The 26,636-nt window shown below is 42.4% G+C and overlaps 1 protein-coding gene across 2 annotated transcripts in view; it reads right to left on the bottom strand.

The window, feature by feature from the left end:
- MYO1H (myosin IH) overlaps nt 1–26,636 on the bottom strand; it is a 40,571-nt gene that overhangs the window by 8,450 nt on the left and 5,485 nt on the right. Inside the window, exons 3-17 of one of the 2 annotated variants that reach the window (XM_040648513.2) lie at nt 18,364–18,552; nt 17,642–17,774; nt 6,361–6,519; nt 5,852–5,967; nt 4,888–5,086; nt 4,356–4,436; nt 3,740–3,919; nt 3,313–3,411; nt 3,041–3,154; nt 2,738–2,809; nt 2,036–2,155; nt 1,584–1,651; nt 1,178–1,283; nt 711–791; nt 155–246 (exon numbers count right to left, since the gene is read on the bottom strand). In XM_040648513.2, coding sequence (XP_040504447.1) covers nt 155–246; nt 711–791; nt 1,178–1,283; nt 1,584–1,651; nt 2,036–2,155; nt 2,738–2,809; nt 3,041–3,154; nt 3,313–3,411; nt 3,740–3,919; nt 4,356–4,436; nt 4,888–5,086; nt 5,852–5,967; nt 6,361–6,519; nt 17,642–17,653 — 1,499 coding nt within the window. In that variant the 5' untranslated portion in view covers nt 17,654–17,774; nt 18,364–18,552. Of the gene's footprint in view, nt 1–154; nt 247–710; nt 792–1,177; nt 1,284–1,583; nt 1,652–2,035; nt 2,156–2,737; nt 2,810–3,040; nt 3,155–3,312; nt 3,412–3,739; nt 3,920–4,355; nt 4,437–4,887; nt 5,087–5,851; nt 5,968–6,360; nt 6,520–14,229; nt 14,371–17,641; nt 17,775–18,363; nt 18,553–26,636 lie in introns of those variants that run through there. The other variant, XM_003642184.6, reaches the window with a different exon arrangement.

Below are 26,636 nucleotides of genomic sequence, written 5' to 3'. Positions count from 1 at the left end.
GTACAGAGCAAAACTTTTTCCTCCCAATACTCATAGAACGACAGAACACCCTGAGTTGGAAGAGACCCATAAGAATTCGAGTCGAACTTCTGCTGTTATGGGTAAGAGATGGTAAAGTTTCCTTTGTGGTAAGATATAAAGCATAAATGCATACGTCACGAAGTGGGCATGGTCTCCTACTTTCTCTTCCAGCTTTTCCAAGAAGCTTAGGTCAGTTGCTTCACCAGGTCGTAAGCACTCTTCATCCTGAAACAGCAGGCACCAGATAGAAGGATGCTCTGAACAGAGACCATTCCCTCCTCAGTAACATTTAGCACCACATTGTTAAACAAAACTAAAGAGTTTGGTTACAATTCAGCATGAGGTCTGCCCAATACAAGCAGTTTCCTGGTTAAACAGAGTTCTGTTATCTGATTTCAGTAGAACCAACAAAATAAATCAAGATAAATCAGATCTGTCATTTTCTTCCAGATTTGGCAATGCCCTGCCTCATCCTTTATTGTTTATAGCCCATTTAAACAAAAAGATGACATAACTAGACCCAAAATCCAGACAGACTTAAAGGATTTTTTTATCTGGATGAATCAGTCTTTGTTTACAAGGTCTATTTGTTTAGATCCTGAATAACACAGAACCACCACATAATTAGAACTGATTATGAACCACTACAACAGAGCACAGGCAAGCATGATAATTTAAGTAGTACAAACCAGAATGGAAATTATTCCTTTATGCTTCTGCTCAACCAAGTCACAGATGATCTTGTTGTTAAAATAAGGAATTGGTTCCCACTGGAAATAAGAGGAGAAAGAAGAGAGTGGGGAATGTTATTCCCCTTCCAGAGATATGAATTAAGTCTAGGCCAAATTAAACTTCAAAAGGGTTACAAAATGAGATCCTTGGTTATCTTATACATCTCACAAAAGCAATGCAAAAATGAACAAGATTTGGGAAGAATCTCCTTGGTAAAAGGAATGCAAGGTATACTGAAACAGAATAAGCTTAGATGGGAATTATTTAAAATGAGAACATACATATAGTCAAAGTACAGCTTTCCACGTGGGCACAAGGAAACATAGCAATTAAGAAAGGCAAGATGCCTTCTTCATTAATGATCAAAAGCAATCCATGCAGTGGCTGTTCAAAGGAAACAAAAGGGTGGAGAATAATGAATTACCTCTATTCCTTCCATTTCGTACTCCTCCTGCTCTGCCTTTAAGGTCATCTCAATCAACAGTTGCTGGAGTTTCTCATTGCAGTAATTAATGCAAAACTGCTCAAAGCTTCAGAGTTGTTAAATGAGAAGTATTTTTTAATTATTTCATGGACACAGTTCTACTTCTCCCACCACCACCTACTGTTTTCCAGCCAAACAGTCCAGTTCTCTGCAGATCAAGCCTCAGAATTTTTATTAAGAAGCAACAAGATTTTATTTACTTACTGAACTAGCCCAGTGCATTTGCAGCCACTTTTCTTGTTTTGTTGGGACAAGACTATGTTCAAAAAGTCCTGTAGCATTCACAGCACACACTCCCACTGCCACAAGGACAGACTGCCCCCCCACTCTCAGAAACTGCTGTTACCTGTTTGTGTCCAGCACTTCGAAGCCATAAATATCCAGCAGGCCAATGACAGTCTTACGAGTTGAATCCTGTTAAAGACACAACTTGTAACTATTGCTTCAGCTAAAGCTTCTCCTCTGCACAGTTTTGTGTTGCTTTCTTCACCTACATTTTAAACTTCTACTTTGAGATACCAACGTTGTGAATCACAGCAGAGTTGGAAAAGACCTCCAGGGTCATTAAGTCCAACCACAAACCCATCACCACGAGTGGACACACTGAAGCAGGCAATCAGTACAAGAAGTATTTAACATACCATCTTCCACACTTTTAACCTAGCTGTAAAGTCTTTCAACTCAGAGCTGTGGGAAGACCCCACATTACTGAGTGTGCATGGTATTTGCTCACTAGTGCTGTTGGGATTTACTGGAGGACCTCCAAGATTCTAGGAGGACACCAGACAAGAAACCAACCTTGTTGGCTAAGGAGCCATTAATTTTGTTGACCAGCCAAGTGAAAGTCCGTCCATAAATTGCCTTCGCTACAGCATCCCGAGCATAGAATGCCAGATCAACATTCAATGGGCTTAAGACCTAAAAATAAAGGTATATCATATGCAATAAAAAAAAAACATACCTCATCACAGCAAACTTCTGCAAAACTAGCTCATACTTTTGGCACAGAGAACCAGCAACCCCACCTACAGCTTTGTTTACTGTTATTATTTCAGTCTGGTGCATCTCCATATGTCAGCAGGATTGCAATACTACATTTTGGAAAGTATTAAACATAGGAGAACTGGGAGTGCCTTTCCTCACTTCTTTTAGTCTGATTTTATTAAACTTACTACAAACTGCTCAAAGAACAGTTTATCCAGTGCTTTTCTCTATTTATGCTGTCTGGTTTCCCAAGAAGCACTCCAGGAACTAAACAAACAGAAATTGTTTGGCTCAAACACACAGCTGCTTGCAAGTCCCTGTTCCTGACCTTCTAGTAGTTATTAGTTCATTCAGTTAGAATATTCAAAACTAAAATAGTCACCCTATTAAAATCTCAGGCTAGAACAGCAAGGTAACATGGATGAGGAGGACAGCCAAATTAATCTGTTTCAGTTGAAACACCACTGGGAGCACAGCTCCTCGCCTGTCCCTGCACTGGTTCCAGCTGCTCAGTACCTCTTCAGAGCGGGCTTCAATCTTCCGATGGGTGAGGGCTTCCTGCAGAATGGACAAGTGGACACCCAGGAGCTGTAGAGAAACAAATACTGCTCTCAGTATGGGCAGCAGGAGACTGCTTAAGCAGTACTGTGTGACCACTAGGGCACACATCCTACAGTGTGAGATTGTTTATAGCTATACAAACACCCAGTTCTTGCTATCATTCCACTTTGGTGAACAGACCCAAAGAAAGAAAGAGTTAAGACAAGACTTTGTGTATACTATTTGTTTGGCTGATACTGTCTAGGAGGTTGGAGATACCTTTGAAATCCACTTGATCTGAGTGCCGTTGCGAATGATGGCATGTCCATTGCTATCCTCTTCAAACTGAATGTTCCCAAGGTGCAGGACACTAGCAACTATTCCAAAGAGATGCTAATAATGAGAGATATACTGTTAGAAAACAAGTTCCGACATCTCCATGGAGCAGTGCCAATTCTCTCTGCACATGCTCGTAAACACATCTCAATCCTTAGACACATCTCCCAAACAAGACTCTTCCCATCACTTGGATGGACTTTTGACTTCCATACCTCCAAATCTTTTTCAGTGAAGTCGATGATAGAAAAAGCTTTGCGGACTATTTTCCAGTCATTCTTATCATTAATAGAAAACACTTTGGCACATCGACCCTAGAAGAAAGAATTACTAAATTTCATTGGTGAAGTGATTTTACCAACAACAAACACAGTCTGGCCATAATACTTCATTTCCTCAGCTTGTATAGATGCAGTCTGCACTTGTCTGGAAATGTTACTGAACTCCTAAACCTGAAACCAACTCATGTGACCAGCTCTTTCAGCAACAATTACTTGAAACATGGCACTTAGATAGCAATTACCACCAAATGGTGGAGTGCTGTGAATAGCATGGGCTTGCAGCCATCTTCTGTTTTTATGGTAATAAAAGATCCCTACAATACCAGGCATAAAATAGAGAGATGGCCAAATTCTCACTGACCTGGACGAGATAAGCATACTTCTGAGGGTTGCGCTCCAGCCCAAGCCAGCTGAGAAGATCCTTCTCTCCACCCTCTAATAACTGATAGAAGATGTGGAAATTCCTCTCTCCATGGTTTTGATGGACAACTCGGGATTTCTCAATCAGGTAACTGAGGATGTGCCCTCCCACTGGAGCTCCCTAGCAAAATGAAGCAGTTAGACCAACACCAGAAAGGTGACATTAAGATGACTGTTCATCCAATGTAGGAGCACGAAGCAGCATCAGGAGATGCAGGTTACTATTGTTTCTTATCTGCTGTCTTCTTCTATTTCAGCGATAGTATCCACCAGCAATTCAAGATATATCTGAAGAGTTTTCTGTCCTCTAGTGCAACTCACCCTTTACAACTACATATATTAAAATTCTACCAGGTCCTGGCAGTGTTGTGAGTGATGTAGGAAGCTTTCAGGATATATAACTAGTCACCTCACTTGCAAAATGCAAGACCTCTAAAAATAAGGTCAGAAATCTGCAGTGTTAGTAAGAACTAATAAATCCTGTACTGCCTGGTATGCATCCAAGAGGCTCACTGATAGAGCTTGTTTGAACAGCGGTTCATTAAGTTTGTTCTCACCTTAAAGTCAAATTGGATGTCCATGTATTTTCCAAATCTACTTGAGTTGTCGTTCCGTAGAGTTTTTGCGTTTCCAAAAGCCTGCGGATAAATAGATAAATCAAGTCACTTAAAGAGAACCTGATACAACAGGACAAAGGTTTGCTGCAGTCAAGTCCTACTACAAAATTCAGAGGGATTAAAGAAACACAAACTAATATATTCCATAGCTTTAATATGGACATCAGCTAAATAAATTACACCTCTTTCTAGCATGGCTGTAAGCAGCATGATGAGGAGCTGTTGTACATTGTACAGTTTCCTCATACTCCCAGTTTCAGCTATCCTCCCGTATAAAAACAAGTTTCATATCACTTAATGTTTAGAAGTGATAAGTGGTTGTGCTACCAAGAGGCCTAATTTACACTATTATTTATGTTATGCATGCAAATCATAAAAACAAGAGTCCATTCCTGGGTGCAAGTGTACAGACAGGAAAGTCTCATGAAAGGAGATCATCAGCAGCTCTTCATTGCATTCATCCAGTTTTTACCTCCAGAACAGGGTTTGACAGCAGCAGACGATCACGGACAACCTGCAGCTGCTCTGTAGTCGGACAGGTGACTGCATAGTACTGCAAGATCTTCTTGGAAGCCTCCGTCTTCCCAGCTCCACTCTCCCCAGAGATGAGGATGAAATGGTTGTTGTACTCACTGCACATCACCCGGTAGGCGTTGTCAGCTATGGCATATCTGGATAAGAAGGATTCAGAGGGGAAGCATCCATTAGAAATGCGGTGCATTCCCCAACTAACATCACAAGCACTGGACATGTTGGGGAAGCAGAGCTCAAAGCACCAGTCTGCTACCCAGGTTCTCTCAGCCTCTGAGAGACAGACAAAGCTCAGTCCTTTTCCACTGTCGAAAGGAGATGTGAATGGGCTGAGTATGTTTACAGTGAATGTTGCTTACACACACTATTGACTCCTTCCAGGGCAGAGGAGCCAGTTTTTATTCCAGTGGAATGAAAAACCCAAACCCAATTTCTGCTCATAGAAACAGATACAAAGATAATAATGGAGTCTTCGTCAAATATGTCACTTACAGAAGAAAAGTGAGGAAAACAAAAACAAAACCTATTAACCTCAACCCCACTCAAATCACCTGACAATTTCCAACCACCAAAATAACTTCAACTCAGAATTTCCAATTTCCTCCCCATGTCAGAAGGCCAAGCAGAGCTGTGCATGAACACTGTGCTAGTCCTGCAACAGCCTGCAAGACTATCTCAGAGTTTCTTCCTCTACAGTCCCCCACTACTATTTCTCAGCCCTCCTGTTCCCTTCTCATTTTCATGGCCAGCTAGAAGACAAATACAACCCTACCTACAGAAAGATGGGAATATTAATGTTCACCAGACATAATGACTCTGGATACACATCCTTGTAGCTCATACACAGCACCATGGATGAGATCCAATATATTCACATCAGCTGAAGTCTTAAGAAATCTACTTACAGATGTGGTGGCAGTTCAAAGAAGTTCACCCCCCTGTAAAGCTGCATCTGGGTCACTGTGTAGATATCCAGCTCTTTGTAAGGGTTGACAGATACAAGGAGAGTGCCAATGTATGTCTGCAAGGAGAAAATGCATAGAGGTGGGAAATCAGTACCATCACTAGAGAGACAGCTTCTTGAGGAAGAGTCATGTATATCACAATGTTTTGGAAAAAAAACAGCACAGAACTTGCAAGAACAAACGAAACCAAAAGAAACCAGAAAAACCTCACCCACCAGCTTCACCATTTTCAACACTAAACTTTCAGAACCAACCTCATGAAGAATGGAGTGGAACCATAAAACAAATGTAGAGCCTTACAGCATACATAATTATTATGTTTTGATATCCTACTGGGTGAGCACTCTGCTGGGTACCAGCTACATCTATCAAGGTTTATTGTCTCAGTGCTCAATTAAACCAAAGCTGGAAGAGTACTCTCAGCAGCAATCACTGAAACAGGCACTTACATAGATGAGGTTCTCTTGGTATCGCTTGCGGAGGTTGTTCAGGAAAGCAGCCTCACTGGTGTGGGAGTCCAGAAGCACAAAGTCCTGCACCCCAACTCTGTCCCGGGCTATCAGAGCCCCCTCCATGATGATGTCAGTGTTATCTTCCACCTCTTCCTTCTACAACATAAGGGTCGCATGGTATAGGCTTAGGAGAGAGCAAGTACCTCCCCATACCTCAGGGCCAGATCAGCCTGGTACAGGTAATACCAATGTGTTGTTAACACCTTCCCCAAAGTCAGCAGTTTCACATCAATGAACACACAGATAAGAAATCCCCACAGATACACCCATCAGAACTGAGAATCCCTGAAGAAGTGCAGAGGTCTGACTTGACCTCTAACTACAAATCTCAGTCCTACAACAATACCCTGAGCAAGACCACTAAGTTACTACCAATGCTTTCTGCAAGCAGCTCTCAAATACGGGCAGCAGATGTCTCCACACACCAGCAAGAAATCTGCAACATGAAAAGCCTGTCCATCGATCTGATAAAAGTGATTAAGCAGAGATTTGGAATAAAACCCACTAAACCTTTACTACCCTTCCCAACCTGCTTCTCAAAAGGCTGAAATAGGCAGAAAGGATGCCACTGTCAGAACATAATTCCTTTGCACACCCCACTTTCAATTGTTTATAATTAAATTTGACTTTATATTGAAAATACTGCTGAGGATCAAGCTCTTGTTTCAAGGGCTATACAAATTAACCACACACTTCTTGTTTCTTAATTAAAACAAGCTAATAATTTCACATTATCAAGCAAGCAAATAAGATATTCTTTATTCCATAGTAATAAACATACATAGGATATAAACACATATAGGATTATATATTTAATAACATCCTATGCTTACATCCTATAAAGACCTAGAGATTACACATTTCTTAGAATAATTCCTGCTGAAATACTCTCCTTCTGATAGAAGTTAACATTTAGAGCAACTTACCTTTTAGCACTCCTGGGCTTTGCAGAGACATGTACACAAGCCCAGCACATTTGCTATTCCCATACTGCCCTCATGACACTGGAGTTTTTACATCTTGCTGCTCCACCGCTCAAGAGGTGAGTGCACAAGCGTTTGAACACACATTAAAAGAGAAGGCACGGTGCAAAAGGTTTCTGCTAAGTTTTGGCAAGCCCTGGCTTTGGAGGTTGGCTTTTGTAAGCCTGCATAGCTTCGCTAGAAGACAACAGCGCATGGGGCACTGAAGGCTGGCAGGTTTAGATGCAGAATTTCACGGAAATAAAGAGCTAAAGCCCCAAGCTCATAATATGCTGACTAAAATCAGAGAGCTCTTAAGAGATTTTAATCAGTCTTTTTTTAGTGCGGGATTTTTAAGCACTCATCTATATATTACTGAAGGAACAGTCCAAGCTTTGCAAATTAATGCTCAGCAGCAACGTTAACCAAAGTACTACAGAGAAAGTTGTTCTGACAACATGCTACTTAAATCCTAACCCAGTTTATGAAAAGTCATACTATGCTAACTTCATACAAGGAATTATTGCCTTGCTTTCCTTTATTTTTGCCCTGAACAGCTAATATTCATTTTCCACTCTGATTTGGCCATAGCACAGAGCTGCCTGACAAGGTCAGAGGTTACCCCTTTGGCAGAAAGATGTCCCATAAACAATGCTTGCTGGCACTTCAGGTGGGTTTGTTCTGAGCCTGCACTCGGGACAACCTGAGCAAGACAATTTTACCTCCTTTTCAAGCCTGCAGACCTGAAAGAGGAAGGCTGAAACCACAGCGGCCATCTAGCTGATCAGGTTTCCTTAACCTAATTCTTTCACTCGTATGTTAATTGCTAAGTGACCCTCTGTTCTCTGGCAGACAAAAAATCCCATGCTCTTTTCTGGGCTGCTTTGTGCTCAGATTTTGAGCATTTTGCTATCACTGAGATCTAGCAATTTTATGATCACAGCACAGCTTACCACATCCTGCTCCAGCCCCACTCCTGGGAGTTCTGTCCTTACCTGGTGTCATCCTCAGTAACAGATACCCCACAGGACTCATCAGCAGTACACATTACCCCAGCATGGTGCTGCTGACTGCTCTTTTTAAAAAGGATTGTTTTCCTTTCCTCATCACTTAACTATAAGCACCAGGAGATTTCTTTCTTGCCTACTGAGACACAAGCTCTACCAGAAAACCTATCCCTGGCTGCAGTGAGGGCTTCATTTTTCCCAAAGGGATTTGTCTATTGACACTAAAAACCACAAGGAGCTAAACTGGATCAAAACAATTTCATGAGACTTGTGGCTTGAGCAGGGGCTAAAACAAGGTCAGGAGCAACAGAGCAGTGTGTTAGGCAAAGTTTGTAACATAGAAACAAGTCCTGGCAAGCAACGGTTATTAAAAATTAAATTTAAAAAAAATCAAGCAAACTTTGGAAGATTATTACTCATCTTTGCTAAAGGCTCAGAACTCAATTTCAACAGGCTCCTAAGTTAACATTGCTGTTTCTTTGATTTAACGCAATAGAGCTGAAGAGATGGGGAAGGAGAGGAACAGTTACAGTGCCACTGTTAATTTGGAAGCACTAAAGAAACAAACCATGCCACACATCCCCCATGCAAACAGAGGTGGGAGCCTCCAGTGGGCACCATCTGTCCCAGAGCATTTTCCACATAACCTCATACCCACTCGAAGAGGTGAGCACCCAGACCCTTACCAAAATGTCACACATGCCATTAAACTCCAGATCTATTGGATCCATCCATAAGAACCCACCTCTCCTTTACAACAGCAGAAATCTCCCTGGGGCTCATCTGTTCTTCCACCAAACCATCCCAACCCAATGAAATGTTGGATTCCTTTAGCACCACCCTACGCACTCAGAAACCTTTCTCCTCTGTGCTTTACCTCTGTCACCCAAGCAGATGTGCCATCTCCTGCCAACTCCTTCTCCAAAACGTGCTTCTTCCATGAAGAGTTAACGGGGCTGGAGGGAAGGCCTGCTGACACCACGTATCGTGTGTCCTGTTTGTGTGCCTTCCTCCTCAGGCAGGGATCGTAACATCCTTGGAGTTTAATGAATTATCTAACACGCAGTCAACAGTCGGTCTATGATGAGGTTTACGCTTAAGGACTCATTAAAAGGTGCTGTAAAATACCATCCAAAGGATGAAGTTGGAGTTTGAAGGCGAAGAAATAGACTCTAACCCTCCTGATGTGTAATTCGAGCAAATCCAGGTACAAACGACCGCTCCTGAATGGGCTCATCCCTTCCAGCAGCTCCCAGCTTCGCTCCCCACTAGAGGTCACTGCGAAACCCATTTTAATTCGCCGTCGAAGTTTCCGAAGGCTTTCCCCTGCAATAGGCGGGTTCCCCCTGCCCCACTACCCCAAAATGGCTCCAGCCTGGACTACGATCAATGCTGGCTCCCAGACGATGCCAGACCCTCCTTTCCACCCCCTCCACCCACCCAAAAGTCAACAATAACAGACTGTTTTCCCATGGTTACTTCTCTGCATAAGCAGCCAACAGAATGAAACCCCTCTATTTGGGCAGCCAGTGACCCAGAGCAGCAGCAAGTGCCCTCTCACTTCTGTTCAACCACACTCTCTAGGTGATGCTCTCAAACCCATTAGGAGCTTTATATTTAAAAGCTTCACGCTCAAGTCCAACCGCTCTGAGTAACAGAGATGTCCTTCAGAAGGAGCTCAGAGCAAGCCAAAAGTTGATTTACAGACCACAAAATAGCTGTGCTTGGTCTTACAGCAACATCAAGGAGTTAAATATCTTACCTCGTGGCTCAGAGTCATTGAGGAAAAAAGGTGAACAGTAAGATCTGGGGGAGCTGAGTAGAGCAAAAACATTTTCAATTTGTCTTCAGCTAGACTGTAGTAAGAACACTCAAAAGACTTGAAATTTTAACACCCAATAATTTGTATTTCTAATAGAGAAATGGTAAACCACCTGTTTAACATCTGTTTCCCAACAGAATCAATCAGTTTTTGCTAACAGGGTCAGATAATTCTTACTGACAAGAGCACACTCGCATTACAATCTCTGCAATAAGGCTTCCCACCCCCACTGACAGCCAGAGCTTTATTTAAGGTTGGACACAGCAACCCTAAGGCACAGCTCAGCCTATTTGTTCAGCTCTGTCTCCAGCTGGCATCCTAAGGAATCCATTGTGATACCCAAATTATTCTTCTATTGTTACCCTCTTGAGATCCAAGCAAATGAAGTTCATGCCACAGGAATGCAGCACAGTAAGCAGGCATCTCTGGAGCCATCTGATGTAAAATAGAAGTGAGAGTCTCAGGCCTGCTCAAGACAGATGAGCTTGGAGCAACACCACTAACAGATTCCTTTAGGAACGTCAAAGCTCTGTTTTGGAAATAGTCATTGACTGCAACGGGCAGCGCTCCTTGACCCGGTCCTGCACCCCTCGTGCTCAACAGGAATTTGCTCATTAAGGCTCGTCAAAATGGGATGGAGGCACTGCAAGGGTTACACCGAGGAAACTCATTGGGCTCTGCTCCACTAAAGGTTCTCCAAAGAGACTGTCCAAAAGGGCAGTGACAGAACTTGACCATATAGAAAGGGGTAAGAAAGATGTCCTGAGACAGTCAGCACAGCTGGAAGCAGAGGCTGCTTCCTACATGGCCAGGTCAGCAGGAGAGCAAAGATGGGCACCAGCAGTACGTACATCCTCCCTCAAACCCAGCAGCAACCCCAAGGCCAGGCTCACAGTGTGCCACTGTGCTGGTGGAAGGGCTGCATGCAGCTGCCCTGAGAGGAGCCTGGATCCCTTCCTGTCCTCCCTGAGGGGCATTCAGAGTCTGAAGTCATCATGGAGATGGTACTGCTGCATGCTTGGAAATAGGACTTGGGGCAACGCATTACTGCACCAGAATAATGGCAGGCCCAGGGAAATACTTCCCTCCTGCTGTAGACACTCTGGTGTGGCTCATAAGAATTAACCCGTTCAGAGTAATTTTCAAATAAACAAAAGGAGATCAGACCCACACCAAGTAACCATGCTACATCTGTATGATTGCAGCATCAAAAAGATTTTTAAATCTTTTAATGATATTTCAGTTAGACCAGCCCCTGTGTCTCTAGAAACCTCTACCACCTCTTTACAGAAACCAAAGCACTGCACACCAACCGCACTTGGGAACACGGCAGCAATGCCAAAGAGCAATGTCTTGGGTCTGTAAGGCAGCATTGAGAAGCACATACAGTAGCTCGGGATGTCCCAAGGCAGCAGAATTCATAAATACAATTATACTGTGGAAAAATTTACACATTGTAACCTAATTTTTTTTCAAAAGAATACAGAATAAGAGGGTTTTAAGGTTAATCAACAGCCTAGGGAAACGCCAACAATTCTTAAGGCCTCTTGTCTGTATCCAGGGAATAGCCCACTATAGACTTGTTAAAGGGTGACTGTCTGTCTTTCTCAATAGAAGAGAGGTCGAGGTGAACTACTTCACTTTCATAAATCAAAAGAAAGAAAAAAGTGAGAAAATCTCCAGAGTTCAAACATTTCTTTAAAACCCAAACTTTAAATACTAAATGGGCTTCATGGCTGCCATTTTGAAAAACATTAGTTTGCCAAAGGACCCTTTTGATTTCTATTCGAAATGTAAGAGCTCACAGATAATCCATTGAGAATCAAGCCCCCACAAAAGGCTCTCTGAAACAATCGTGGTGCTTGTGAAGGACAACATTTTTGTGCGCAAAATAAAACATTTTAATGCGCTACAATCCATTACACATATATTCCTCCATTTCCTTTCAGTAATTATTCATTAGAAAACATTTAACGTCACTGCAGATTTCACACTGGGCAGTCTGCACACAAAGGAGAAGAGTTGGCCCATTTATAAGGGACTGAGGCCTTCTTTTCTAATCTGAGAAACTCCAAGGAGGTGGGGGCTGCTGGACACAACGGGCAGGCTAAATTGTGCGGTTAACGGTCAAAGCCCCCCTGCCTACTTTGACACTCATTTAAAGATGACAGCGAACAATAGAGATTTGTTCTTAGCAACTCTTTCTTGTTATGCGGTCTACATGGGCTAAGCCGGGCAGCTCAACGCGCCGAGCTGCTCCTGGTGCTCAGTCCCACCTGCCACTGCTCGCCCTCCTCGGGCTGTGTGCTCCTCGCCTCCCCCCCCCCCAATCCTTTCCCCACTTTAACACAATGAGACAGGTAAAGAATATCATTAAAAAGAGTCCCATTCAGCACGTCAGCTTTAATAAAACAATCGCCTGTCGGGTTAATATGAGCAGCTCACATTTTGAGTTAGGGCCAATGGTGCCGCTCCGTCCGAGCCAGGTTGCTGAAAGCAGTCCTTCCCAAAATTCCCAGCCCACCTCCGAGCTCCCAGTGCTCACAGGTTAGAGCACTGTCAGCAGGCATTAGTGCATTAGAAGTATCTGACTTACCTCTAAATTGTCAAAACCACTACAGACGTGCAAGGAATGATCAATTCCCTTCATCAGCTCAGTTTGCATTCAGCAGAAATTCAACAAGCTTACCTCAGATACACCAACACAAACCCTGAGGGTAGAATGCTTTGGACATCAGAAAGCAAGGAAAGGTTGGCCTGTATGACTGCCTCTCTCAAGAGGTGAAGAGGCTGAAAGCAAACTACCTAGGCAATACCTAACACAAAACAAGATTTCAGCACAGGGTCCCATAGTAAAAGCCACTATCTCCACATTGGAGCCCTGAACTGAATTGGAAGGGACCATTAAAGGTCATCTAGTCCAACTCCCCTGCAGTGCACAGGGACACCCACAGCTCCACCAGGTGATCAGAGCCCCATCCAGCCTGACCTTGAATGCCTCCAAGGTCAGGGAATCCCCATCTCACTGGGCAACCTGTGCCAGTGCCTAAGCCCCATAGTAAAAGCCATTACCTTTGCACCGTAACCCAGAAAAATCAGGGGGTCCTTCGACAGCTGCTGCAAACCAGTCACCTGCACAGGCTGCACTGCAAGACCCAATCCACGTGAATTACAGCAAAGGTCACCCACACACTCACATTAACTTACAGCATGTGCTTACTCTGGGCCTGGCCTGTCAGGCTTGAAGAAGCACCAGATGCCAAGGCTGCAGTTTTGGATGCAGGAAGAGAGAGCTCTGAGGATTTATTTGAAGAGGCTATGAGCTCAGCCTCATTCTCTAGCTGCAAGTTTATTGGTAAATATACTATTTCAGCAGAGTCTAGAAAGGCAACCACAACACAGCAAGGGAACATTCTTGGGAATAAACAGCAAACCTCCCTCAAGTCAATTCAGCAAACATCTTTATCCAACTTTCCTTGTTGGTTTAGCTTTCCTGGACCACCATGTGCACAAAGCACTTACTAACAAGCATTTCAATGCAATAGTCAAGCACGAAGATGTTTTGTGGTTAGGACAAGTCTGGTCACAGCAGCTGTGAGAACACGTGAGAGCAAGTGGCTGCACTGCTGTTCACTTGTCACCCAAATGGGGACAGAGGAGAAGAAAGAAGCACTAGAGGAACACAAAGGTCTAAGTTACTTTCGCTCCATGCTGGGTACAAAGCAGAAGGACATCCCCACCACTTCTCCAGGCCCTCTTCTCCACTGAACACACAAACACCATCTGCTCTTCCTCTTCAAGTAGGTGACAATTAGCTCCTTCCCTCCTCCATAGCCACACCACTCACCCCAAATAACCCCAGATACAGTTCTCCTTCTCTTCTTTCTAGCAGAAAGAAAAATCATTACTCCCCACACAGTACCAACCAGGCACCTAGCCTGCTGACAGAGCATTCCCTCCTAACTTATCTGGAGGGCATTTTGGCATAAAAGCTTACAGAGAGCTCTGAACTTACCCTCACTTCTTCCATATTTCCATAAGACATGGCCTAAAACAAGCCAAGCAGAAAAGGAACAAATCAACCTCCACCTTCTGAAACAGAAAATTACTCTCTAACTGCATTACACACTGCTACAGCAGTAAGGGGTGGAAAGAGAAGTGACTCAGCTGTAGATCCTATGATTAAAAGGCTGACACAGGGAAACGTAATCATCTGCAACGAGGAAAACCTGCTAAAACAGGTGTACTAAGTACTAAGGTGTACTACATAGAGAGGAAAGTTTTAAAGCAGCAACAAAACAGTAATACCATCTCAGCTGTGATCCTTAACAAAATGACTGCTCTGTTGCAGCTGGTGTAAAATCTATTCCTTTTCCCTCTCATAGAAAAGAAGAAAGGTTTTGTTTTAATAAACTAGCAGTATTTAAGAAGAAAGTACAATATATATTAAAAAAAAAAAAGTAATATCCATGGAATAATTTGTGCTAAATAGGGATAAGAAAAAAAGAATCATAGAATGGTTTGAGTGAGAAGGGACTCCCAAAAGCCACCTGTTCCCACTGCCTGCAGTGCACAGGGACACCCACAGCTCCAGCAGTGCTCACAGCCCCATCCCCTGACCGTGGCTGTCTGCAGGGATGGGGCACCACCACCTCTCTGGGCACCCTGTGCAGTGCCTTACTGCCCTCAGTGTAAATACTTTATATCCGACCTAATTTCCCCTCTATTAGTTTGAAGCCATTTCCCATTCTCCTACATATACATATATACAGAATATACTGAACTTGGGTTGCTACAAGCAGATTTTTGTGTTTAATACTTGAATTTTAAAAAATAAATTCTCCTTGAATGGCATGACTAAGTGCTTTCACAAGTTAGATGGTAATGCAATTGTGGACTAACAAATAGGAGACCAATACATCAGCAGACGCCTTTTCATTTTATTATATTGTGTCTTAGAAAATGGTACGAAATTCTTGGGTTTACACATTTGTTGGAATCAGGTGCTACTATTAAAGTCCATGTTCCTGGCTGTCTTGAAAACAAGATCTGCTCTCATGTTCTACCCACAGCCATCGGCTTGCTCGGACTCAGGGCTCTGTACAGTGCCTGGCTGTCCCAGCTTCATATGGAGCAACAATTATCACAGTAATGAATGCACTCAGCCCACTTGCTGTAATTCTGTCTCCTGTCATTAATACAGTAAATAACCAGATAGGGAGTCCTGTCTGAGGATAAAAATAAAGGCTGTGCCAAACTCAAACCATATGCAAGTTGCTGTTCAGTCCCCAACAGCTCGCATGGCAGATAATGTCGCCTTTGTCTCGCCTTTCATTCTGTTTGTAAAATCTCCATTTCCACAGCAGGTGGCCACATCCCCTCCCCCCAGCCTGAAGCAGAGTCCCCAAAGAGCCCTGAGCAGAGAACATGAGGAGAGCTTGGTTCTAAACAGGAGAAATTCCTTCACACCTCGCAGCAACACTGCAAACCCAAAGATAAATGCTTATCAGATAGGAAGATGTTGTTCGTGTCCCTGGCGGTTTGCAGCCCGTTAAGGAGCTGCTCCAGGAATAAGTTGCATGTGACATGGCAGCAGGGCTTGGGGACACTGGAGCCTTGTCACAGCACCAGAGCTCACATGTGGGTGAGATATGCAATGGGGACACACGAAGTGCATCACCCAAGGAACCACTCTTGGGTGTACTGGGATTACTGCACTGATTTCACGGTCTTTAAAGCTGACCTTCAGAAGGACAAACTGGGAAATAGGAGCAGGATTTTCTGCTCCGGGTGTTTCGGGATGAGAAATGCAGGTCTTGGCTGTGTGTTTGGGAGGATGAAAAGAGAACAAGGAGGTTTAACACCAGCAGGGCCAACAAAGAGGCACGGGGCTGTCTGACACAGGCAAATGATTTTTCTTTTGAGCATGTTTTTTTGTCTGCAATTTATGTCAAATATCTGCCAAGGTGTACAATGGTGGAAAGGAAAACTCTCACATCAGCTGCAAAAGCTTCCAGCTACTAAAAGCTGTCTCTCATGTAACCACACCGAGACTATTCAGTAGACATGCTGACAGTCCCATGCAAAGTAAAAAGCTTCCAGTGTTGCACTAAGCAAAGCTCCAATAGATTTAGCAGGATGATAACCACAGCTGTGGGACATCCCCATCATCTCCGAGTTCAGCACTCAGTGCCCCAACAGATTCAAACACACATCCCTCTCTGAATGGTACTATAACACATCGAAGCCAAACTGATATTACTTCCTTTTGCTCTGTGTTCTCACTAGACGTAAGATGTGGAAGGAATTAATTACGGCTGATTAAAAATTAAATCCTCTGTCTTGCCTTTCGTTACTGTATTTCTCTCTCTGACTCAGAACATGCAGCTTAATGCTCCGTTACGCTCTGCCTCTGTTCCCTTTTATTTGGGAATAATTTGCTTACTTCTCCTTGGCTTCTGCATTGGGCTCTGTCATTTGGTGCTCGCAATGCCAGCTGCTCAGCCCTTCCAACCCAGCCTGCCAGGGTCCCTTCCAACCCAAGCCATTCTGTGATTCTCTCATTCTGTAAGTGGAATGCTTGCCAGGTAGATCACAAGAATTTCTCAGTGCTATTCATTCATCTACAAGCTCTGGATAGAGAACATCCAGGCCACATGTAGGTCTATCCTACAAAACCACCATCGGGTTCTGTGATGAGGTTTGGTGGAGATCACTGGAGGCACAGAGTGCCACATCAAGTCTGTGACCACCATTGGAACAGGCCAGCTTTGGAACATTTGAAGCATTCAGAAAGACTGAAATGGACTATTTAAGAAAACAGTCTGTGTTAATAATGCAGGACATCTACAGAGGTCTTACAGAGCTTTCCCTGGAAGTTTTGCTACAATCTATGGCAAAAGAAAGTCATAAGCAGACACCTAGAAGCGTGCATCTTCATTGCAAGAGCTGTTAGGAACCTTTGACTGTTAACATCCTGCTGGAAAAAAAAGCAAGTGGTTTGAACCTGGAGTTCCATCTGTCACCACCTCTGTCAAGACCTCATTAGCATGCAAGTGAGATGTCATTCAGTCACAGCTTCCAAGAAATTTCCTTGCCAAAGTCCACCAAACTGAATTACTCAGTAGAGAGGGAAAATGCACATTTATGAACACACAGGCTACACGCAGTTCCCACTGTTGAAGGTGCACTGTTCAAAAAAAAATGCAGTTTTGCATTGCAGAATTTTCTAAATGAGCCTAGATATTTTTTGATTGAATTATATCAGCTGTGTGCTTTACAAAAACATTATTTCAAAGTCATTCTACCACCACCTAACCTATGGAAATGCGCTACTCAAATACTTGCTAATGCAGTTAATAGAAATTGGAAGTACACCTCTAGCTGCTAATACATCTATTGCTACAGCCACTAATAGTTAAAGTTACCTGGGTATCCATCTTGAATGCTGTTAAAGTCAGCTGATAACAATTATTCCAGCTAAACCATTCAAAAGGTGCTTTGAACTTGTTTATGGTCCTTCGTCACACTGTGCAGCCAGGTAGGAGGCTATGTTCTCACCTGAACAGAATACCATCAATAATTTAGAGTGTGAGTCAGGGACTTTGTCCTATGGCACTTGCATAGGCATCATGGCCACTTTTCCAAGATAAGAACTAGAAACTGTATCTTCCTTGAGATTACGTTGCAGACACCAGTGATCTTTGATTAGTTGGTATAAGTGTTTTATGTTAATTACAAACTACCAAAATAAGTGACTGCATCTATCTGCTGTATTAAAACTGGAGTTAGCCCAAACCAGGACTTTGCAGACTGAGTGGTGGGTGCTCACCTGCTTACTGAGAGACCTGAAGGTCAGAAGCTGTAGGAGAGGCCTAAGCTGGAAGCTCTAAGGTTAATAATGTATATTCCCCTGTTATAGTATCTCTTTTCCCAGGTTGAGGCTAAGACATGCTTAAAAATTAAAAGTGCAGATATCCCACAAAGGAGGAGCAGATGCTAAGACTACACATTCATCTTTAATGTGATTCCAACTCAGAACACCTATTTTGCTATCTTTCCTGCATTACTGCAGCCTCTGTGATCTTTAACCCCACTGTATAATGTGTTATTCCCTAAATAAAACAGAATCAAAATAAAGAAAGAGTACCTGACGATCACATTCACATACTTTCTTCTTTTTTTTTTCCTTTCTTTCTTTCTGCAAGGTCCTGATGGTGCAACCAAACCCTGAGGAAAGGCACTCCTACCTCTGCTGGCATCCTTGCAGTGCTGTCCTCACACTCCATCCCACAAACTGATGAAAAATTGCACCACGAGCTTCTCTGGATTTTTACAGCTGCTTAAATAAAGAGAAAGAGAGAACATTTGCTCAATTTTTTTCAGGTTTACCCAGCTCAATTCCCATTACCTATAATGTGGAGTATCTAAAGGCTATGTGCATACTTGCGTGGTGTCCATGCTCCCACAACAAAGAAGCAGCATGCATAGATATGTAGAGCAAGGAAGTATGAGTACTAGTATCAGAAAACTAAGCAGCAGCAAAAGCAATGCCAGCAGTCCTGACTGAATGCTGGAGCTTCTGTGTACATTTGCTCTGCAGGAAATACTAACAGATACTGTGAAGCCACTCCGTTTATTACTTTGAGCACATTCCAGGAAAGGAAAATAAAAAATTGAACATAGTATGGTAGTGCAGTACATAGATGACAAGCACAGTAATTTGTTATACTGACTCCAGTGTAGAAACCACAGAGGAAAATTCATTCATTTATAAATACTTGAGTGAACATGCGTGTATCACTGAATTATTTTAAAGGATGGAAAAAGAAAGTACGCTCATGTTCAGACAAACTCTTGGAAGCAAATGCCTACAACTGCTGAGCCCTTGCAATCACTGATCTGCTGACAAAAGCTTTTGTGCTCATCCTCATCCCAGTGCCCCTTGCCTATACAGACGAGGCCATATATTTTCAGTAGAATAAACTGCATGGTTATTTTAACGTGCAGTGGTGCTGTTACCTTGACCACCAACAAAAGCACTGTTACTCCTTCAGACAGTTACAACTTTGAAGTTGCCACCAGCCCTAACACCAAATGGACCTTTTCAAGCCATCCATTCTCAGTAAGGAATGCTGAAGAACTACTTCACACAGAGGAGGATAAAGCAGACATGGAATTAAAGGACAGAAGGAAATACTGCTCTTTGCTGACAAATGCAGAATGACAATTAACTTGGAATCGGCGTGCTATGATGGGTAGATACAAAAAGGGGCTCTTCAGTAGGAAGAAAGCAATTTTTTTGCTACTCAGCCTTGAGAATCTAACCCAGAATTCTGCATCTCTTCAGCATTCACATGGGTAAAAATAGAGATGAGAATGTTGTACTGCATTCCCCCTTTGCACCACGGAGTGATGGGTTCATTTCTATGGACAGTTCGTGGAGGTGTCTCACACAAGAAACCATTCAATGCGATCTGCTCTTCCTCAGCCACACTGCACCTGGGTAACTGGCCTCATTACAGGGGAATATTTTAGCAGTCAGACGTGGCTTCGTGCTACAGTACCTTTGTGCAGACAGATCGCCTTTAGCGATTATTTATTTCAGGAGTTCAGATTCCTGCCTTCCTGTGACATGATGAATGACTTTTAAGTAACATAATATCTGGTTTCCTCTTCTTTCACACACCCATTTCATTGCCAGTTGTCTTCAGTGACCAGATCTAGGATTGTTTGCAGTCAAATCAAATGGGAAAGAGAAACTCTTTACCACATGCCCAGCCTCCCCTTGTTCATTTTTAATTGAATTCTTGCTTGTTTTAAAATCGCCATCAATTATTCACTCCTGAACTTATTAACTCTGAACATCACAAGTCATAAATAGGACTGCTCTCCTGTTCAGTCAGAAGTACCAGAGCCTCTCCCATCACTTCTGGGCACTGAGAAAGACATCCTGGCCTTTCAGACCAGCGCTCAGTCCTCTCTTTCATCCCCAGCTTTAACATTTGAAAAGAGTACTTTATTTTACGAGCTAAATTAAATCCGTAATGTTTTGTTTATAACGCACATTTGTTCCCAAGCCCGCTGGGAGGAAGCAAACAAAGCAGTAAAACAACAAAAACAACAACAAAAACCCAACAGAGGGAACGGGAGATAATTTGATCCCGGTAACACAGAGCAAAACTGAAACCTGCGCTCTCTGTGTGATCTCAAAACATCTCTGTGCTGCATGCTGACAGTAATCATACCATCACAGGAGATCAAGCATTTCAAGACGTAAGCCTCTTCTGTCAAATCAGATTCAAATACGTTACTCTCATGTTGCACGCAAGGCCCAGCAAGCAGCCTCAGCACTGATGAGTGGAAGGTGTGCCATCTGCATACACCCACAGAGCCATCACTGGGCCTCAGGTGGGCACAAGGCTTCAACCAGTGCAGGCCCTCATGTAGGCAACAGGATTACCAAATAAGCAATGTTGTGGGTTGATTGGAGTGCTGAAACATGCACAAGATAATTAGTTGAACAACTATGCAAGTAATTTTGTTAGCTTTAGTCTGCTAGCAATGGAGGGGGTGGTACGTGAAGCAGCTGGAAAGGGTCAAGGTGCTCCCTGGGATGGTGTTTCTTGTCATTGGAAGCGGACCCAATAATAACTGGGAATGATAAATAAATTTCTTATGATTTAATAAATGCATCTGTAATTTACCAACCTGTGAAGCTTATGACTGCACAGAAAGAGGACTGATAGAGTTGCTCAGGGTCTGTGAGACCTGGATGCAGCCCTGCTCAGCCACAAGCCGCTGGTGTGCATTTACCAGAAATTGCCTTCTGTGCAAATGATAATGCAGTACAAAGCAAACCTGTTTTAAAGCAAACAAACACAGAAACTAGCCTGCTTTCTAAGACCCGAGCTGCTTAGGTCTACCTCATCTCAGTCTTCCCACAGCATTACACTATATATATCACACAAACACACCCTGAGAGCTTCACTTTCACATCTATAAAACAGCTAACAGGGCTTCCTTTTCCTTGCATGGCTTCTGTGAACATTCAGACACAAACTGTTGTGCAATGCTCAAATGCTAATGTGTAAGAAAGCAATTAAAAATGCCAAAGATAGATAGAGGGCTCCTAGGAGAATGTAAAGCTGTAAAAAATCTATTTCAAACTCACTTCTCATGCAGGTCACTAAATCTGTGCCTATAATATTAGAAGTGTGCTGGCTAACTGGCCACTAACTATACAAAAGCCTTTTCTCTCCAAGTTCAATCAAAAGGACAACAGCATATGACAGACCCCTTGTATCTTTTGGTATTTTAGCCTGTCACAGCAGGGACCTCCTGCAGTGCTAGGAAAAGAAGGTTTTTTTGCTGGCCAAGCTAAAGCTAACAAAAATACCTAATGAGTAGAGGAGCTGAGAAGCTCATGCATTTAGCTATGTCTAAAGTAGCATGTGCACACTGAATGCAGGCATAAAAAATTAATTCCAGAGATCCTATCAGATATACTTTCAAGTGACTGCTTGGAAGAAAAAAATACTATTTTCTGTAACTGTTTTTACTTGAATTAAACATATTTGGGGAGGGGAGGGGGGAATATATGCAACCTCCACATCCATCTACAAAAAGGGAAAGGGAACTTCTGCCCTACACTCTGACCACTATCAGTGCCTTACATCCTGCAGGATCCTGGTCTGACTGCAGGATGTTCCCCTTCTCTCCCTGGCACTGGTCTCTCTCCCTGTTGTTTATCTCCACCCCTCTCACCTGTACCAAAGTTTCTCACCATCCCAGCCAACTTTCCCCTTATGTGGCATGAAGCCAGGTGAGGTTGATAGACCTTAGGGCACACCGTGTGCTCTGGTTTGAGAATGCAGGGGAGAAGCTGCAGGTGGGAGAGGTGTGTGACAGTATGTCCCCCATCAGGGATGCCTGAGTTTCACATCAGGCTTTCAGCACAGAAAATATTCTCTACTGTTGCTCTTATATGTAACGTGCATCCTTTCACATAAAATAAACTGGGAAAAAAAGAAGTCAAATGGCATCTGCCAGCAGAAAGGAGCTTCATTCCATAGGAGGAATTAAGGTAGAGCAGAGCTTTCTTCTGTGATGGTACCTTTGTTCCAAAAAAAGCTGAGCATGGAAAAAGAGCTAGAGCTTCTGTTCAGAATCATAGACACACACACACACACACAAATGCTCATTCAGATGTTAGCTTATGCTGCAAGTGTAACATGCTTCAGAAGAAACTTTACAAGCAGTCAGGAGAAGGCATAATTGACATTTGGGTCCAGGATGGATGCCTACACACAAGCCAAGGAGAGCAGTTAGAAAGGTGCGGTCACTATGTAAATATTGAGTAATCCTTGTTCTTCTCCAGGACAAACTCAGCCGATAGACTTGATGACAAAATTTCCATGACTAAGTAGCCATTAATTAAACACATAATATATAATTATTACATGCAATATGCCTGAGCTCTTCAGAAGTCTAGTTACTGGTGTTCCAAACAGGATACATGTCTGGAATCAGTTTGATTCTGTTTGACATGTCCCTTTAGAGTGGTTGTGTAGCTTATTTATCCTTCAGGCAAACCTGAAGAGGAAGCTAAAGCAAATGCAAATATATTAAAGGAAATGTACTTTGAAAGAAGTATCTATCAACCTCTCCCATTTAAAGGAAAATCCAATATTTAATCAAAGTCTTCTGTAATTAGGGAACTTGGTTCCACAGTCATTAATCCAAGGAGGACTATCACTGATGGATTTGTTGCTTGGATGAAGTATTCTGGCAAAGCCAAAGATTCAATAAAAATCGACGTTGTCTTGCAGCCCACTATTGACTCACTATTTGTTGCAAAGAATGTGCAGAGAAGGACTTTACAAACTCTTGTATGACTTAGGACTGCTAGAGCAAGGGTTGTGAGACTGACTCCTACAGTTATGTATTGGCATGTTCCTTCCTAATGAAAATTCGGTATATGATCTCTGATAACGTCTAAAGCAACATGCACCTGTGTAACAAAATGGTTAAATTCCTTCTTTGTTCAGGGGTTGTCTTTAGAGAAAAACGCCACTTGATAATGACAAAAATGCTGGTTTTATGATAGAAAGGGAAGAGATGCTCTGTTGCAATGTGGTAAAAATGCCTTTGTTCAGGGATACACAGATAACTTCATTTTCTAAATGAAAACTTCATTTTCTAAATAAAACTTCCAGTGAGGAGTTTGGGGAAAACACTTAGGAGTTTCTTATATTTGCATGACCGGTGACAAATCTGTTTAAAATAGGGTTGAGTTTATAGGAGAATAAGGAGTTCTTCATCAGCCCCTCATGCCTCTATTTTCAAGTTCCGTATAGAAATATACATAGCAACAAGGTACAACAGGTGCATGATCAGGTCAGATTCTAATGTGTGTATGCATCATCATGCAATAGACAAGTTTTACCTAATGCAAAGCTCAAAGCAATAAAATTATGTAAAAGTGAAGCCCGGAATAAAAAACTGTTGTTTCATTAAACTTAAAATACAATTTGACTCTGCCATGACAATGTATATGAGCTATCTGCATTAAATTGTGTTTAATTTAACTCTAGAACTATAGGGCCCAATTAAAAATAATGAGGCCTGTCTCCAACTGTCAGGCTCAATTAGAGATAATGGGAACTGATAGTTCCTGGAATAGATTCATTTTTGTCTGATAGACGAACTAGGGCAGGGGTCTTGGCAGGGGTCATTGGAATAGACCTGGCAACAAAACATGGGTCACTCAAGCTTAAGGAGTCTTAAGGAACCTAGTTATTAAATAAGGAAGTAGGAAGTAAATCAAATCCAAAAGCACATGAATAACCCCAATAGATTCTCTTTTTCTGTTAAATGTGCATATATTGCAATTCATCTAATCATTAAGCTGCCCATTTTAAACCACAAAATATGTACCATGGAAAGGCTAAAACTGACAAGATTAAAGAAGAACTAGAAAAATAAGTGCCCAACTTATTTAAGAGTGGAAGAGGATCAGTGTTTTTCTAATGTGATGCTCCAAATATTTCACTAAAATGGCAAAGGATTTATTTTACTTAAATATTATAAAAACTAAAACCAGGAAAGAATATTGGGGTGTATTAGGAAACCCAGCTATATTGATAGATGTTACTTATGATGAGCAGATTACTTCCTTTTCAGCCCCAGCAACAAACATAGGAAAAAACTTGTCAGCTTCTGCTAAGCACTTTCAAAGACGTAATTGAACAGTCAGGCAAATTCAGAAACGCGCCTGTGAGGAATGAAGACATGTGTCCTTGAGGAAACATGAATGGATGATATGGCTCGTGACAACTTTTAGGCACTAGACAGTAGCTGTCATTTTAGATGAGTAATTAATCTTGAACTGAGAGGGAGATGTGGAGCACGGTTGGCTGTTTATTCGGCTAGAATGACAGCCAGTGTCTGTTAGCACCGCTTGTACCCTGCCTGGAATCCGTAACCTCTCCGAGGCAAAGCTTGCCTGTGCATCCATTGTCAACAGCAATGACTCTGAAGTTCGTGTTGGGCAATGCTGACGTGCTGTGCCTTGGCTCGCCTTTTGTTTCTCTGTGAAGACACTTTTTTAATCTAATGATATCTTTCTCAATGTCTAACGATGCTCGTGCAACGTGCTGCTGATGGCATTTTATCCTCTGTTCCCCTCCCCCTTACATGTATGGGCCTGCAAAGTCATGCTTTGCATTTTAAATCTGTTCTCTGGGACTCCCAAAGAAAGAAAGAAGGGTTGAGCGTTTGAGCTTCCCCACAACACGACTTATTCTTTGTGCTGAAAGAACGTACAGATTTATAATTGGACGTGTTATTTTTCTTCATACTTCCCTTCTTGTATGCTAAGAACCTTAAGAAAGGACTCTCTATGGCCACTACAGAGCACCACGTCACTAAAATACAACACAGTGTTACTGGCACCACAAAGTTTTCTTCCCTTCTCCCATTGTCTTTCCTTGGTTAAATGCACTGGCTATGGGTGACATCCTCCTTGGCTTGATCCATACCACTCACTGGCAATACAAGATGGGAATTAACACACGCAAGGAGGATCTTTGGAGCCTGCCTCGTGGTTATCTGCATTCGTGTAACACCTGGAAGGACGGGGCATAGATTTCAGTTATCATCCTTAGTAGTGATATAGTGTTAAAAAACAAAAGTACATGTTTAGTAGAGTCTGAAGTATGCCCAGCTCATGTCATACAGCGCATGGAAAAACAGAAGTACTGAGATTCTGGGTAACTCTATTATTTGTAGCAGTATGTGTCACCTGCACTCAGAACAAGAACAGAGCACAAGAACCTCAGGAAGAAGTTGATTTTCCACAAGCAACACTTCACATCAGTATGTATATTATACATATATATGCATATATATGTATACATACATATATATGCATATATATATACATGCACGTATACAGCCAAGCTGAATTCATCTGATTACATTTTTCTTTTCTGTAAGGAAATTTCATTTCTTTTTCCTTCATTGCAGCAGCAAATTATGATGATATTTTTGCATTCCTACAGCCTCTTCTATCAAAGTCTCTGACAGTTCTATAAAAAAGCTAACGGAGCCCTAGCACAGTAATAGCAGACACTGTTGGTTCTACAGGAGAATTAACCAAGCCACAGCTCACCACATCATGCTACTATCTATTTTTATTTTGCAGAACTCCCATCAGTCATTTCAGGTATTCATTCCAAATAACAAATTTCTGAGGAAGTGAAGTTTCCATTTTCAACACCATGCAGTAAATTTGTTTCTAGTTTTGCTGCTCCTGACTTGATGTCTAACTCAGTCCGACCCCTCAGAGTATCTGTACTCAGTACTCACAGGAAACAATGAGGAAGTGAAAATGATGGTGAGAAATAGCATTTGGATTAGATTTCTTTTTTTATACCTTCGCTTCAAATGAAGAGAGTGAAACACAAATATTATGCACTAAGAGACATTCTGCAAACACTATGAAATTCCTTGGTTTTTAGAGCACACCGAAACATATTTTGCAATTTAAGGAAGCCAATTTTTGATCACATTTCTATATTAATGGTTAAACTCCAACAGTGCGTTCTAATCTGAGCCCTGTGTGATAAAACAAATGGCCTCACACAATGGTGCACACCAAAATGAATAAAACCTTAATCAAAGATACAGCTCTATATGCAAAACAACGCCTAAGCAAATCCTTCTGATTGCTCCGCGTATTCAACTTTTAAGTTCCTTAGAGTGTTTTAAAATTTACTGAAGGCATTTCTAGCCATGAAGCAACAACCCTGGCAGTGCTAGGTGCGCCAGTGCTACGAGTGTGACAAAATGACAGAAGGTGGGAAAAGCAGATTTAATGTCAGAACTCCACACTCATGTGAATCTGAAGGATTTTCACTT

The sequence above is a fragment of the Gallus gallus genome, chromosome 15 (assembly GCF_016699485.2).
Source record: "Gallus gallus isolate bGalGal1 chromosome 15, bGalGal1.mat.broiler.GRCg7b, whole genome shotgun sequence".
Classification (NCBI taxonomy): domain Eukaryota; kingdom Metazoa; phylum Chordata; class Aves; order Galliformes; family Phasianidae; genus Gallus; species Gallus gallus.
The sequence above is the reverse complement of the archived record's forward strand: the minus strand, read 5'-3'. Positions and strand labels throughout refer to the sequence as shown.